The sequence below is a fragment of the Heloderma suspectum genome, chromosome 4 (genome assembly GCF_057233095.1).
Source record: "Heloderma suspectum isolate Gila_16-S chromosome 4, 16-S_ref, whole genome shotgun sequence".
Lineage (NCBI taxonomy): Eukaryota > Metazoa > Chordata > Lepidosauria > Squamata > Helodermatidae > Heloderma > Heloderma suspectum.
Window position 1 is genome coordinate 294,192,952 of NC_139461.1, and position 15,398 is coordinate 294,208,349.

Here is a 15,398-nt window from a genome sequence, read left to right on the forward strand (position 1 = left end):
GGGGTGTAGATCACCCCCTTAGCAAGGTTATCTCCAAGGTTCAAAGGGTTGCCCTGCTTCGAATCCCCACTTGCCTGAGTCCTCAGCAACTGTTTTTCATAGAAAAGTGCATCTCCTCCTTTTTCTAGATGCTATTACTGGGAGTGGGAGCGCAGAAGGGGTGTCTGTGCACATTTCTATGAAAAAGAGTTGCTGCTGACTCAGGGAGGGGTGAACTATGAGGAGGGCACCCCTAAGGGTTGAGGCAGCCCTTTAAACCTTGGGATCACCTTGCTAAGTGGGTAATGTTGAGCACTTTTCCCCACCTGTCAAGTGGCAATATTTTAAAAATATTATATTAGAGACTATTCAGAAAATTGCTTCCAAAATGTGCATATTAGGCAAACCTGTATACAAAAATGTATGTGTTAGGAGAAATATGCACAAAAAAATGCATACGAATTTTCATGCAAACTCTTTTTAAAAAATCTCCATATTCAGGATGAACCAAATTTAAGATTGGAAAAATGAGAAACCAAAACCAAAATTGACAGTGTCATCAATCCTTAGGCTGAGATTGGGATCTCCTTGAAGATAGGGATCTGGTAGATTGCTCAATGATCTGCAGTATATTAGCAAGGATTTTTGACTCCCAATTGTTTAACATTTTAACAACTATTCTAGTGCTTTTAGATCTTCACACTTTTATTCTGCTTTTTACTTTGGTTTTATATGCTGCAATCCTTGTACTCATTTCTGCTGGATTTATCTTTATTATGTGCTGTTTTTACCATGGTTTGCTTTACAGTTTATGTTTTTAATTTATCTGTACACTGCCCAGAGACCTCTGGTTATTAGGCTGTCTATAAGCGTAAGAAACAAACAGCAATAAAAAGGCCCTCCACAACAAAAAAAACCAGGGCGTTAGAATCACTGATCTATACCAACTCAGATATAGATTTCTACTTCTATATGCAGGTTATCCCACTGTATGTCTCATGGGGTGCAGTGGGTAACTGTCTCTTGTCACAGAACCATCTTGCATCTCTCTGTCCTCCACCCTGTATTTTGTACTGAACTTTGGTTGGTGGATCTTGGAGTCCCAGTAAAAACAAAGTACATCCCACAAACCTACTCATGTCTGATCTATGAGATAAGATATTGCCCTCTTAAGGATGCTATCTGTGTGATATGTTCAGAGAGAAAAAGGGCTTGGGGAGTGGAGGTTAGTGGTAAGGTAAGGACTGCCTGCTCTTGTACAAACCTGTTCACCTACCACGATAATCTTCAGAGGCCTGCTTATATGTCTCAACAATCCTTGAGATATGTCTAGTAGGGAGAGGGCCTTTTTGGTAGCTGCACCTAGCCTCCCTTCCAAGGGAAGCCTGTCTCACTTCACCAGCTGTGGAAGACCTACCATTTTGGAAGGTGTTTAGGAAGTACTTTTAATTGGCTGTTTATAATGTGTTTCAATTTTGTTGTTCTGGAATATGTTTTAAAATATTTTGATGGCTGTTTTGTTGTTAGTTTTCTGCTGCTGTTTTCAAGTAGAAAGGTGACATCCCATGCACATGGATTTAGGAGCGAGTCCCACTGAACTCAGTGGGGTTGCTTTGTAGTAAACATGCATAAGACTGGGCTGCAAAAAAGAAAAGGAATTAACCGTATTAAGACACAAAACGAGTGGGTGTTTTAAACCATGTAAAACTGCAATGATTTATTTGATTAATTTGTACAAACAACCATCTATAAACAACTGCTCTAAGGGAAAAAAGACCCCCAATGTATATTTATTTATTTATTTATTTTTTAACCAACAGTTGTTAATAAATATTTTATTAAATAAGGAAACAACATGTGTTCAAAGGAGAGATGAAATATATTTTTTCCTGAATGTGATTTGAGAAAAGAGGAAATACAGAGGCTGAAATAAATAATTTTGTTCCGCTTTTGTGAAAACTATTTACACAAACATGTACAAACAACAGAGCTTACACAGAGATTAGCAGAAACCCTGCCATTTATTTTGAAGGGGCAACCAGAGGGGAGAAGAGTAGAAATTGCCCCAGGAAACGATATCCCCATAAAACATATAAAGAGATTGGAGCGTATACAGTGGACAACATTTATGCAGTGTGGCCTGCCATATACAGACCAGCCACCAGCATGGGCTGGAAGGCAAGGCACTACAGCTCACCTATATGTTATACATATGCACTCAGAAGGTGTCTTTTAGGCATCACATTAGCTTTAAAAGAAGCATTCAAGTTCCCTGAACAGGTCTCATTAAACCCCTAGAAGTATATAATATGCTGGTGAACGTTTCAGTCATAATGTACCAGGTGTCTGCCTGCCTGCCTCCTCACCCTGGCTTCACTGGCATGGGTAGGGGAGATACCATTGCAAAACCGACTGGGAAGGAAGGTAACAGGAGCAAGACCTGTTCCAGGTCTTGGGGAGCCCTTGTTAACATTGCCTTGAGGGTCCCTCCATTCTCACCTTCCCACTGGGCCCAATCCCCACCACCACACTGCCCAGATGGATACAGCAGGCAAGCGAGTGGAAGCGTCAACTCCTGCTCCTCCGTGTAGCTGCCATTCTCTTGGGTGGGCATGAACAACGACTGTGCTGCCTACCCTTGAACTCTGGGTGGGAGGAGGAGGAAATGCCCTCTTCCAGCACAGAAAAGGGGGCCAAAGCTCCCAGGGGACCAGGCTGTCCCTCAGTGGTGCTCAGCCAGGGATCAACGGGGGCCTCAGCAGCAGCCTGAAGGTGCCGTTCTCTGATGGGTGGTCTGTAGTAAGACTGTGCTTGGAGAATGTGTAACCTTTCACCTGGTTACCAAATTTGCTGGCCCACTAGGAACAGCAAGAAGGAAAAGGCTCTCTCAATGTAATGTTATGGTCCATTCCGGTAGCATCAGCCCATAAGCCAACCCACTCCCTTCTACTCTCTTCCCTATTTGCATGTTTACAAATCCCAACTTCTAAATGGTAAATAAATGGCAATCCTGCAGATCTCGAAACATTCCCATATTTCAGTGGTTCTCTCACTAATTATAAGTATTGGGTTGGATCCAGGATCTGCCTTCCATGAGAAGGGCAATCCTCTGCCAAGTTTTTGGGAATCCCTCCTCCTGCCCACGCCCCAGCTCACCCCATTCAGCAGGGTCTCCTGACTCTCTGTGTATTTTCAAGGGGCTGGAGCGGCTGCCATGGGAAGGAGAGGGGGAAGTATACTTCCACCAGCACAGTTGATCCAGCGTAAATCTGGATCCATCCCATTAATATTGCATGTGGGGCATTTAAAGCCATTTTCTGTCCAAAAGGAATGACACACTGGGATGGGCATGCGACCTAAACATTTCCTTCAGCTAGGGCTATCAGAGAAATCGGCAGTGAATTCAAATGAATTCAGATTTCTATGAATCCAACCTGTGATTTCAGCAGCAGACTGGCTCTTCCCGAGTTGCATGGATTCTGTGGACTTGCAGACTGGGTTTTTACTTTCCGGAATTTTGCACAAATTTAGTTGTAGAAAAATATGAATAATAATAAAAAAACACTGACTGATAATGTGCATCCCCCCCCTCTCCCCCGGGCCAGGCTAAAGCATAAAAATGTGCATCTTGGGGGATTTGCGCAAAAGTGCACATTTGCGCAAGAGTGCACGAATGCAAGTTTGGGAAATTGAGAAAAATCCAATTCCATCAATGAGCAGATGGTAGAATGAAAGGCGCCTGACAATCACTGAAACACAGAAGGGCTGGATTGAACATAATCCGTACATCCCTACCCTCAACCTATGCTTCTCTGTGGGAAGAGGATTCTCCTAAGATGGCCAACACCCAGACGACTGCAGGAAATGCTTCTGCACAGTGACAACTTCACATTGAAGCTGTCATGTGCAAGGGCTGCTCACCACATGAAGGGCAGTGTTAGGAGTACGCCACTAATTTTGTTCCAAAGGCCACATTGGAAGTGTGCAACAAGACTGAGGGATGCAACCATTTTGCTTATTCATGCATACCTGACCAATACGAGTTGCACAAAAACAGTTTCAACTTTGAGGACATGACTGGCAAATGTATTGCACTTTCTGATAGAAGTCAGTTCCATTATTTCTGGCTGAAAAATAGAACAGCTGGTAGATGATGCAATGGTCTGGAAGAGCAAGGTTCAAATCCTTGCTCAGCTGTGAATCTCTCTGGATAGTTTTGGGCAAGTTGATGCTCTCTTACACTATTCTGTCCTACAAGATGAACAACTCTGTATAATTGATCTTATTTTGCAAGATTTGTATCATTTACTCTATGTCTCCTAGTCATGGGAAGGGGCAATTAACTATGGAAAGCATTGTAAGCCCTGCCCTCTACCGGTGATAATGCTATTCGGCCCCATCTTTGACCTCTGGGATTTCAATATGCATTGCCCAATCCCACACATTTCCAAGCATGACTTTCCAGCCATAAAGGCTTTTCAGCTAATCAAGACATACACAGCCCACTCCAGCCTCATAACACTAGCCAATGTGAATTGTTTCTCTGATCTCCAGTTCTTCATTCATTCTTTCAAAAAGGGACCTCACAACTAAATATGTGTGTGGAAATTTAGGACATAGCTAATGGCTAGTAGCCCTTTATTGACCTGTCCTCCATGAGCTTAAGCATTTTAAAAAGCCGGGTAATGACCATCATTACATCTTGTGGCAATGGATCCCACAAGTTAATTATGTATTGTGTGAAGATGTACTTTCTATATTCTCTCCAGAGCGTTCCACAAATCAGCTTCATTGGGTGACCTCATTCTAGTGCTAGGACTCCCCACCATTCACAGAGGCTGATACAATCAGGATGTTCCTTCCCCCATTTGATTTTTCCCCCTCCCCTAGAGTAAAAAGCCTCCAATGCTTAATCCAACTTGGTGTCCTCCAGATGTGTTGGACTACAATTCCCATCATCCCCAGCCATGTGGCCAATGGCCATGTGGTAGTTGTAGTCCAACACATCCTGAGGGCACCAGGCTGGGGAAGGTTGCCCTAATCTTTCCTTGTACGAAAAGTCCCCCACTCTGTTGATCACTTGGGTTGTTCTTTTCTACACCTTTTCCAACTCTACAACATCCTTTTTGGGATGAGACAACCAGAACTAAGCACAGTGTTATCTATGTGGCCTTACCAAAGATTCATATAATGGCATATTACACTTGCTGATTTATATTCAATCCGTTTCATAATTATCCCTAACAATGCTACAACCCAGTTGCTGTAGCCTTCCTTTCTAAATAATTTTCTTTGTCACTTTCTCCCTGAATCTTTTCAAATTTGTCAAAAAACAAAACACACAGAACCCTTTTTGAACAGTGGTTCCAAGAAATAAACACAGTGCTTCAAGTGTGGACATACACCTGAAGTTGGTGTTCCTTGCTAAGCACAGGAACACACATTGCAAGTTTTGGAAATAATTCTCCTTGTTGGTGGAAGCGTCTTACTATAAACTTGTGGACTTGTGTTCCATTTGTTATCCACTACAGTCCCTAAATCTTCCTTAGAATTCCCAGTGCCTGTCCAATTTCTCAACTTCTGGGCATTTAGTTTTTCCGAATGTAATTCTCTTCCCAGCTCATAGTTCTGAATGTGTGATCTATCCTCTTCAACAGCCTGGAGACCTCCAGATGTGTTGGATTCCAACTCCCAGCAAGGAGTTGGGAGTTACAGTCCAACACATCTGGAGAGCACAAGGTTGAAGAAGGCTGCTCTACACAGTGTTGCAGCCCCATCCCAATTTGGTAATTGATCAGCATACATCAACATTGTCATCCACATAGATAAGATACTGACCACTGTGAAAAGCTGCTGTCCACTGCTTTCCCATTAGATTGCGATTAACTGCATTAACTTCTCACATACAATCACAGAATCATAGAATAGTAGGGTTGGAAGGGGCCTATAAGACCATCTAGTCCAATGGTAGTTCTCCCATCCCTGACTTGGGGAGGATTCAAGCCAGCACTGTGGAACCAGGACGGGAGTGGGTGGGCTGCTCTTCAGAAAGGTAACAGTCCTCTACAAAGCACATACAGAGAGTCACTATTTTGGAGGCATGGATTCTTCTCTAGGCCTATGAAGTTGGAATGAACCAAATAGAATTTAGGGATGCTGAAGATAATGGTGCTTTTCTGCTTCCAGAGTGAAAACTGCATGTTCGCTGCTGTGGCTAAGTGTTGTGACCAGGAAACAGATTTGCAAATTGTATCATCAATTTACAGCAAATTTTATTGTAAAAAACCACCCAACACCCAACAAAACAGAGTGGAGGCTTAATTGCGCAAGGTTTTGCACAATCAAGTAAACTGCACTCAATATACACAACCATGAGTCAGATTCACAAGCAGCTCATACTGCCGTCATTGTGTTTGGATGGGAATATGATGCACAATTATGCCAAAGGTGCATGTACACACAATGAATTCTTGGATTTGGTACTGCTGTCTGTGCTTCTGTATGGGGAACATGGTGCACAGCTGCAGATACATGCACAGTGCTTGACCACTGAGATCCACTTTGCAAAAACTGCATAGCTGCTTCCATGTAATGCCATGGGAAGATGGAAATATCCATGAAAATTAAAAGGTGAGGATTCACACATCCCTAGTAATTTAAACAGAATCTCTGTTTCATTCAGGCCACCTCATTCACTCATTTTATTTCAAACAATTGATTTCTCTAAGAGTAACTTCTATAAACCTTTGTGAATGCGCATGAGCACACACGTGCACACACACACACACACACGTTCCTCACCACAGATGGCTTTTTTCTTAAAAGTTCCCCTTGACAAAGCAGTTTCAGACAGATTTTGCTCGCCTTACAGACACACGAACCTGTTTATAAAACTGATCCTCGGTCTTTATTTTCATTGTGCACCAGTTTGCAGAATGATGCTCAATTTGCAAGCTAAAGCCAATTTTGGCTCAAAATGCCACTTGCATTTGGACCAGTTTCCTGACTCTTTGGCCCTTTGGAAATGTTATTCCTAAGAACTGTGGCATGTCTCAAAGAAGGTTTTCTTTTCTTTTTCTTTAACGATCCATATTAAAACAACAACAACAACAACCAGGACACAACCTGCACATTTTGCAAGCCATGTATAGCTTTCCCAGTGGGGGTATTTAATGGCAGCCACAGGCTCGTACCACCATGTTTCGGTATTTCTTCAAAATGACATTGGAGCTGTCGTCGAAGTAGAGGACGGAGATGGCATTGAGCTGCGTAGGGGCACAGCAAGGTTTCGGCACAGTCTCTGGGTTTATAAAGTGAACCTGCAGGGCAAGTAGGTAGGAGACATTAGGACATTCACGTTTATTTATTTTATTTATTAGAATTATTTCTATCCCAAGGTAAAAACCCTTCCAAGGTAGCTTACAAGTGAGACAATGAAAGATTAATGAAAAGTACTATAAACGATTTTAAGAACAACAGCTCATAAGGATCCACCCCTCAGAGCAGTTGATGGGAGAAAGCCTGTGAGGAAAGAGAGAGTGAGACTGGCTGGAGCAAGGCCTGAGGTGATCTTCGCTTGCCTACCTCTTTCTCCTAGGATCCTTCCCACAGAGCAGTTGGTAGTAAGTTGGTAGCAATGGCCTTGTAGTGAGAGAGGACAGCCCAAATGGAGCAGGCTCTGTGAGGGTCTTTGTCTGCCTGAGTCCCTCTCTCCCACATTAATTTCTTCCAGAGGAATCTTTATTACCTAGCCTACATCTACAAAATACTTTGATAGATATCAAAACATGGCTTTTTCCTAGCAGACATTGCTTCACAACTTCGGTATTTAACAGATGGGTGATATGGGTCGAGTGACCCATTCCTGGATAGATTGTTATCAACAGCATTCGCTCCCATATTCTTCCTTTTTCCTGCATTTTTTTGAGAGAGTGTTTACCGTATCTGTTCCCCACCCAAAAGCCCAGTAAGGGATGCAGCATCATTAGCTAACAGAAGACATTTCTTCCCCTCTCTCATAATAGTAGAATCTGGGGTTATCTCATGAAGCTGACTGGTGGGAGATTCAGGACAGATAGAAGGAAGTCCTTCTTCACACAGCACATAAACTGTGGCATTCATTTTCATAAGATGTAGTGATGGCCACCAATTTGAATGGCTTTAAAAGGGGATTGGACAAATTCATAGAGGATAAAGTTATCAATGGCTACTAGTCCTGATGGCTATATGCTACCTCCAGTAACAGAAGCAGTTAGGCTTATGTATACAAATTGCTTGGGAACATGAGCTGGAGGGTCCTGTGCACTCATGTCCTGCTTGTGGGTTTCCCATGGGCAGCTGGCTGGCCATTGTGTGAACAGAATGCTGGACTAGATGGATCCTTGGTCTGATCCAGCATGGCTCTTCTTATGTTCTTAAATGTTTGAAATCCTGCATTGGTCTTCTCTAGGTTGGCTTAAGCTTTTCTAAAAAGTACCTTGATGATCTCCTTGGTGTTTGAAGCAACAGTTTTATTGTTGCTCGTTGTTATTTTTATGTTCTTATTTGCAGTCATTTCCATGATTAATCTTTTGAAGAGATTTTATGTATACATTCAACATTTTAAGTTCAATGGTTGAGTTTTATGAGATCGTCTATGTACTTCCTCTCCTTATAAAGTTTCCTCCTGACAAACAGCTAGTAAATCTAGTTTTGGCACTTCTTATTACTAACAGATTTCCTATGATTGGGCAGCAACCTGTGTATGCAATGGTGCAATCTACATACAATCAAGGGAAAGATCCAAAATGTCCGGCCACTAGTGCTATTGACATTGTGCAAACATTGGTTTCTGCTAATGTCAATAGCACTTGCTAGCACGATTGAAACCTGGACTCAACCAGTCATCAAATACCACTACCAGGCTGGCCCAACTGGCCTGTAGTGATTTATAGCACACCTTGATGCTCTCCCCAATCTGTAATCTGGGAGGAGTGACAGCAATTTCAAGTATGGAGCTTTGGTTCCTAACAGCCCTTGTTGGTGCAACATGGAATATTGCAAAAAACATTGCTCAAGAAGGAAAGCCTGTTCCATACCGGCCAAAGCTCAGCCCAGCCACCTCCTGCTGAACTGTCCAGAACTCCACTGATTCAACCCTGCTAGCCCATACAACAAGGCCCGAGAAATGCTCACAAGAGCTTTCTGGGCCCAAATCCAAATCCAATTCCCATGAACCAGCGGCGCCAAAGCATGCATATTGCCCTATGCCAAAGGAAGGCAACCCGATGCCCTCCAAATGTTATGGGGGGTTACAACCCCCATAATCCCTGAACACTGGCCATGCTGGCGGAGGCTTCTGGGAGTCATAGTCCAAAACACCTAGAGGGCACCATGTTGCCTTCCCCTGTAAACTATATCAAGTCCATAGAGGACATATGAAAAGTATACTAGGGTTTTATAATAGATCCCATTGTTCAGCCTGACTAAAATAAAAAAAATGTGCACAAATACATATACTATCACCACAGCCCACCATGGCTTATTAGCCGTGGTAGGTTGTGGTACCTGCAGGCACCAGGTTGGTGATCCAAGCCCCCACCACTGTGGCTTCCTATTACATGTGAACCTGGCGAGGGTGTGTTGCTGGGCTGGTTGACAAGCCACCCAGAACCCATGTGCTGTTTTAGGGTTGCAAGTGGCTTGTCAACCACCACAACAACCCACCCGCACTGGGTTCGCACATAATGAGAAGCAACAGTGTACCCCCACCATGCCCCGAAAATTCAAAATGGCTGCTGCAACAAAAAGCCCTATAGGGAAATTCACCCACACTGGCTTCTTGTCACGTGTGAACTGGGCCATTGTGAAGTGATTTCAACCCACCCCAAATTGGCTAAAACTGAAATGTGGATTAATAATAACACCAGGCCTAATAGATATTTAAAGATAATTTTAGAGTGATAATTTTACCATAATGCCTCACGACTCCTGTGATTTTTTTTTTCTTTAACAGAAAAAATTGTGATTGGATTCAGTAACACTGTTGGAAAGGACTTTAAAATGAGCTTACCAGTGTTTGTACAATAGCATGGTTTGTAGCGTTCATGTAGGAGTTCAATGGGAAGGCACATTCTCCTTCGCAATAATATGCAGCATAGCCTTCTGGAGCAATGATCCAGTCCTGGGTTACATCAGACAAAGAGAGAAGATTTAATAAAAGTCACCAATGAATTATTTACTCTGAAATCTTTTAAAGCACCTCCATATATAGGCAGCCTCCCCCAACCTGGCACCCTCCAGATATGTATGGCCAATGGCCAAACTGGCTGGGGATGCTTGGATTTGTAGTACAACACACCTGTAGAGCGCTGGGTTGGGGAAGGTTGATATAGGACATTAAGGGTGGGATCTTGGGGTTCAGCAACAGGTTCAGCAAATCCATCCTCACTTTTGGGTACGCAGAGGTGGTGAGCCAGGAAGTGGGGACAAAGCCAGTAGTCAGGATAGAAGAGTAAGTCAGAACCACAGGACAAACCAGGAGGCAGACTTGAGAAGCAAGCCAGATGCCAGGTTTGAAGAACAACCAAAGATACAAGAACACACCACAGTCCAGGAAGATCTTGTTGCTCAAGCAAGGCACAACTGGAACAGTTTTATACTCCCTTCCTGTCCAGAAGAACCCAGTGGCCAGCCTGGGTGGGCAGAATCCATCCAGGGCCTCAAGGTAACTCACTCAGAAGCTGTTACCTGCAGTTCAGTGTCTCACCACATGGGGAGGCTGTCCCAGGACCCCAGCAGCTCCTACCACACAAGCCCTATTCAGGATTCTTCATGGATGTGGCTCAAGGCACTTAGAATCCTCCCCATGACCGGGAATGCCACGCAGTCAGGATTCCCCTTTGCAGACAGGATTGTAAGCACATTCAACTGCATGCACAAAGAATCCCTCTTCAGACTTTCCTGCTCAATGTGGGTCAGGGACAGGATCGGTGGGGATACGGACATTGGGGGTAGGCAGGGTTGGGGAGAGGGGCTCCACCCTCCCTCCGCACCTTATTCCTATGTGCATTCTTTGAACGCTTGAGCAGAGCCAACGTGATGGAGAGTCATGACTATTTACAGGACATCAAGAGTTATATATTTTCACTGTGGTGGTACACAGTGGTCGGTATCCAATACAGCCACTCCACCTCCGCTGGTTCCCTTGCTCTCGCAGGAGGGAACGCTCATGTAATGGGGCTTTCTCGCATCTAAAAATAACCCCCATATCCTTCTGCAAGCTCTGCTGACCTGTCCCATTCTGGAAACGAGTGTTTCCTCTAGTTTCCAGGGTTATTTTTAGAAGCACGAAAGCTCCGTTGCACGAGTGGTCGCTCCCACAAGTGCATGGGCACAATAGGGTACTAGCCAGTTTTACCGCTTTGCTGCTGGACAGTTCTGGTAGCACAAAGTGCAGAATCCAGCCCTGGCTACATGGAGAAGCCATTGCATAGCCAAATTAATTGAGGATGGGTCTGCCAAGGGCTACTGTCCATGCTTAGGGACAGTGTGCTGCTGAATACACCTTGCTCAGGGTCAAGAATAGAGGAGGACTGTCACCTTCATGCCCTGCTTTTGGGCTCAGTTGAAGGCATCTGGTTGGCCGCTGTGAGAAACAGGGTCCTTTGCTAGATGGACCATCGGTTTGATCCAGACAGGCTCTTTTTATGACCACCTTTCTACGGCCAAAACAGACATTACCTTAAATGTGAGTCTAGCAGCCAAGTTCTCCCCTCCACCCCTTTTTTTTTACTCTACAGTAGGCGCAGGAAGTAGGGGATTTTTACGACCTGGACTGGGGCCCTTGCCCCTACTCTAGAGTAAAACCAAAAAAGACATAGCTGTTAGTCACACGTTTGAAGGAATATGATTAAGACCCCAGGCAGCAGATTTGGGATGCCATAAAGGGCGATGGAATGGGAGGATGACGGATCTGGCTATCAGCACAGCCCACTGTGATCTTCTCCCATCCCAGTCTAACTGAAATGAACAGGAGCTACATGAGAACACAGTGGGGCTCCTGCACAGCTCCTGATCATTTCAAAGAGGTTTCCGGAGTAGAATGTCCAGAGGAATGGTGCCTCACCAGTAATTATGGGAATGTAGGGGAAATGTGGCATTAGGATTTTTCACCACAGGCATCAAAATGCCTGAAGCAGCCCTACTCCAGTCATTTATAGATGGTTCCCCATGTAGTGGCTTGACCATCCCCACCCCAGTGGGTGGGTGATTGCAGGGACGAACAGACAGAAGAAGGTCTGGCCCAAAGCATCAGCAGGCAAATCAAGGATCCCCGCAGCAATGCACAAACATGGTAGTGCTAGAGATGGGCAAACTTGCAGTGGATTGGACTGGAACACGCACACCCACATACTGGGAAACGGCCTGGAAATGAATGGGCCTATTGCTTTGAGAATGAAAGGTTATATTTTTGAAAACCACTGGTGGGAGTGAATGTGTCCTCACCACCCACTAGCAGTAAATCAGCAGTGGGGAACCACAGGCCCTGGGGGAAAACCTGGCTCTTCTTCTTCTCCAGATAGCCGCGCCCCCTTCCCCTGGCTCAGGAAGCTTGGAGGAAAGGACACCTCCTTTCCCCCAACCACCGAATATTTGGTGGTTTCCTGGCCTTTGTGTAGTTTTTCCCCCATTCTAAAAGGCTGAAATGCCTCTCCTAAGGCTGAGTTACTGGCCGCCAGTGCATTACACTACAATATGCTGGTGTTTTTTGTATTTTTGGACCCACCTGCTTTGCCTTCAGCCCCGCCCACCACTAGAATGTGGTCCCCAAGAACTTCTACAAAACTGAAATGGTACATGAAGCATTTGGAAGGAGACAGGGTCATGGGAGCTTGCAAGTTTCCAACTGCGTGGGTGGATGTGGCCTTTGCCCTTCTGAAGGTGGACATACAACATGGGTCAAACTTGGAAAACTGGGTCACAGGATTCATATTACCAGCATGATAATAGAGGAAAAAAAAAATGCACCCTGGATCTTCAGTTCGAAGGACAGAATGAACGTTACCTGCCAGCCAAGATCCCTGAAACTGACATAGAGCTCATGTTTCTTGCAAGCTTGCCTCTGGTCGCTGCTGCTGTTCTCTGAGTTTGGAGGGTGTTGGGTAGAAAGAGGAGAAAAAGCATGGAATTGTCATGTTGGCTCAAGTTATCCAGCAGCAGGCTACACTGCAATATGATGCACAATGCACAGCCAAGCCAAGAGCACTTTATATAGCATTATGCTCACAAGTGACTCCTGTGAACATTTTAACATCAGACTTCTACCCTGAGGTGGGGGGGGGGGGGCAGGAAGAAAAGCAAATATTGAGAGGGAAATCAAAATTCCGCCCCAAAGAAAAGCTCGATTCTGTGGCTTGTATAAATTATGTAAATTAATGCCTTGCACAATGTCTCTCATTTGCATAAATTATTCTGCCATTTTTACCATTTGGGGCAAAATCCCAAAGCTTTGCTTCTGCTTGACCAGAAGGGTCAAGGAGCCATAGAAGGCAAGAAGCCTTGACCACTGGAATTTGGGGGAGACACACCAGCTTCTGAGTTTTCACCAGAAATCTCATTTCTACCTTTGAGCATATTATATCTTTGAAAAGAAAGTGAGAAACTTTTTTTAAAAGAAAAATTAGAGCTGCAACTCTTTGGAGGCAGAAGGCAGGAGTCCATGTGACACACGGCCCCATGTAAGAAGACACATGCACCCTCTTCTATTATAGCAAAGCGTCTTCAAGAGGGGAAGATTCAAAGCAGAGACGCGGCAGGAGGAGGAAGTGCCTAACCCCGTCCCCCAAATTTCAACAGCAGCTTCTTCCCAGCCAGCTGCCCCGCCCCATGCACTGGAATCCCTCATGAAGTCCCAGATGCGTGCTTATCTAAAAGGCTGAAATGTCCCTCCAGTGCCTGAGTTACTAACATGCATCTGGAACCCTGCGAGTGGTGGTGGGGAGAGCAGCCTGAGGCAGGTAGCAATTGCAGAGCCTAGACAGAAATGGCTTCTGGGTTTTGTTTGCAAGTTTGCGTTATTCTGCCCTGAATTATGCATCCAATGGAAGGCCAGACTGTTTGCTTTTCCTGAGCAAGCATAAAAGGAACTGCAGTGACATGCGTGCAGCTCTGATACCCAGGGCTTTCAAAACCACACAAACGCTATTCCGGTGTTATTTGAAAGTACACACTTGAAAACATGAGTGATAATGCTATCATACAGTCTAGGGGTGCAGAACCTCAGACATGGGGTTCCAATCTGGGCCTCCGAGCTTCCCCAGATGGCCCCACCCCCTTTCCCCAAACTGCCAATCATTCGGTGGTTTCCTGGGTTTTGTGCGGTTTTTCCCCCATTCTAAAAGGCTGAAATGTCCCTCCAAAGGCTTGGTTACTGGCAGCGAGAGCTTCAAGCTGACGTATGCTGGTATTTTTAACGTGGCCTCGAGAGCTTCTCCAAAATGGAATTTGGCCCTCGGGCTAGAAGAGCTTCTGCACTCCTGGCATAGTTCCTCCCCGTGAGGTTCACTCTTGCAGCAGGAATATCTGCAGGGAGGGGGCCTTTGTACATTTAGCTGTACCTGCAGAGGCTTCCATGAGAGATGGAACCCACCAGTACGTGCACAGGCCCCCTCCCTGCAGATGTCTGCTTTGTATGCACAGACACCAGGGGAAGGGACATGACGGCACATCCCCGTCCCCACACACGTGTTCAAGTAGGTGCTTTTAGGTAATGCCTGAACAGAGCTACACACCAACCCATATCCCCGATTCTGGACAAAACACATGTATCTTGCCATTAGAGATGGCGTAAACCAGTTCAGCGTCAGGATTTTTGTGAGAGTGATCCATGAACAGAAACAGTAATGTGAGATGTGGCCTCTGGAGATATGATCATTTTAGGAGGCTGAAGTCACAGTGCTGATGTTCTTGGCAGCATTTACAAAAGGGGTGACAAGGAGCTGCTCCATATTAACTGTTGATTTATAAGCTTGTTGGTATTATACGCTTCAATCATATTCCAGTATTTGACTCAACAAACACAGAACACACAACTTGTTTCCTGTGTGGAGCTTTGGGAAATCCGGGTTTCTTGTGATCCACAGAGGAATCTAGTTACAAAATCAATTTTGCCATCAGACACAAACCAGTGAGAAACTTCAGAAAAGTAAATGATGCTTCTGCCTTTATACAATAATAGCCTTTATACAACCATTCAAGCATTTTCTTACTTAAAGCTACTTGTCTAGTAGCTAGGCAAAGCCAATACAGGTCAGGCCTCTCCTCTATCTGGTGAGTGGTTCTATGTATTCCCTAAAATTGTACCCAATATGAAGTGTGTCCTTCCACATGTTATTTGGTATATAACTCTGACTTGGGAAGCAAGACTATGTTCTCTTTAA

General features: G+C 44.7%; 1 protein-coding gene across 2 annotated transcripts in view; it reads right to left on the minus strand.

Moving 5' to 3' along the window:
• Positions 1-1,673: 1,673 nt before the first annotated feature.
• The window catches only part of BMP7 (bone morphogenetic protein 7), a 132,061-nt gene continuing 118,336 nt past the window's right edge, over positions 1,674-15,398 (minus strand). For both annotated transcript variants that reach the window (XM_084854219.1, XM_084854218.1), the window contains exons 5-7: positions 13,025-13,101; positions 10,031-10,141; positions 1,674-7,298 (exon numbers count right to left, since the gene is read on the minus strand). In XM_084854219.1, coding sequence (XP_084710345.1) covers positions 7,149-7,298; positions 10,031-10,141; positions 13,025-13,101 — 338 coding nt within the window. In that variant the 3' untranslated portion in view covers positions 1,674-7,148. The remainder of the gene's footprint in view (positions 7,299-10,030; positions 10,142-13,024; positions 13,102-15,398) is intronic.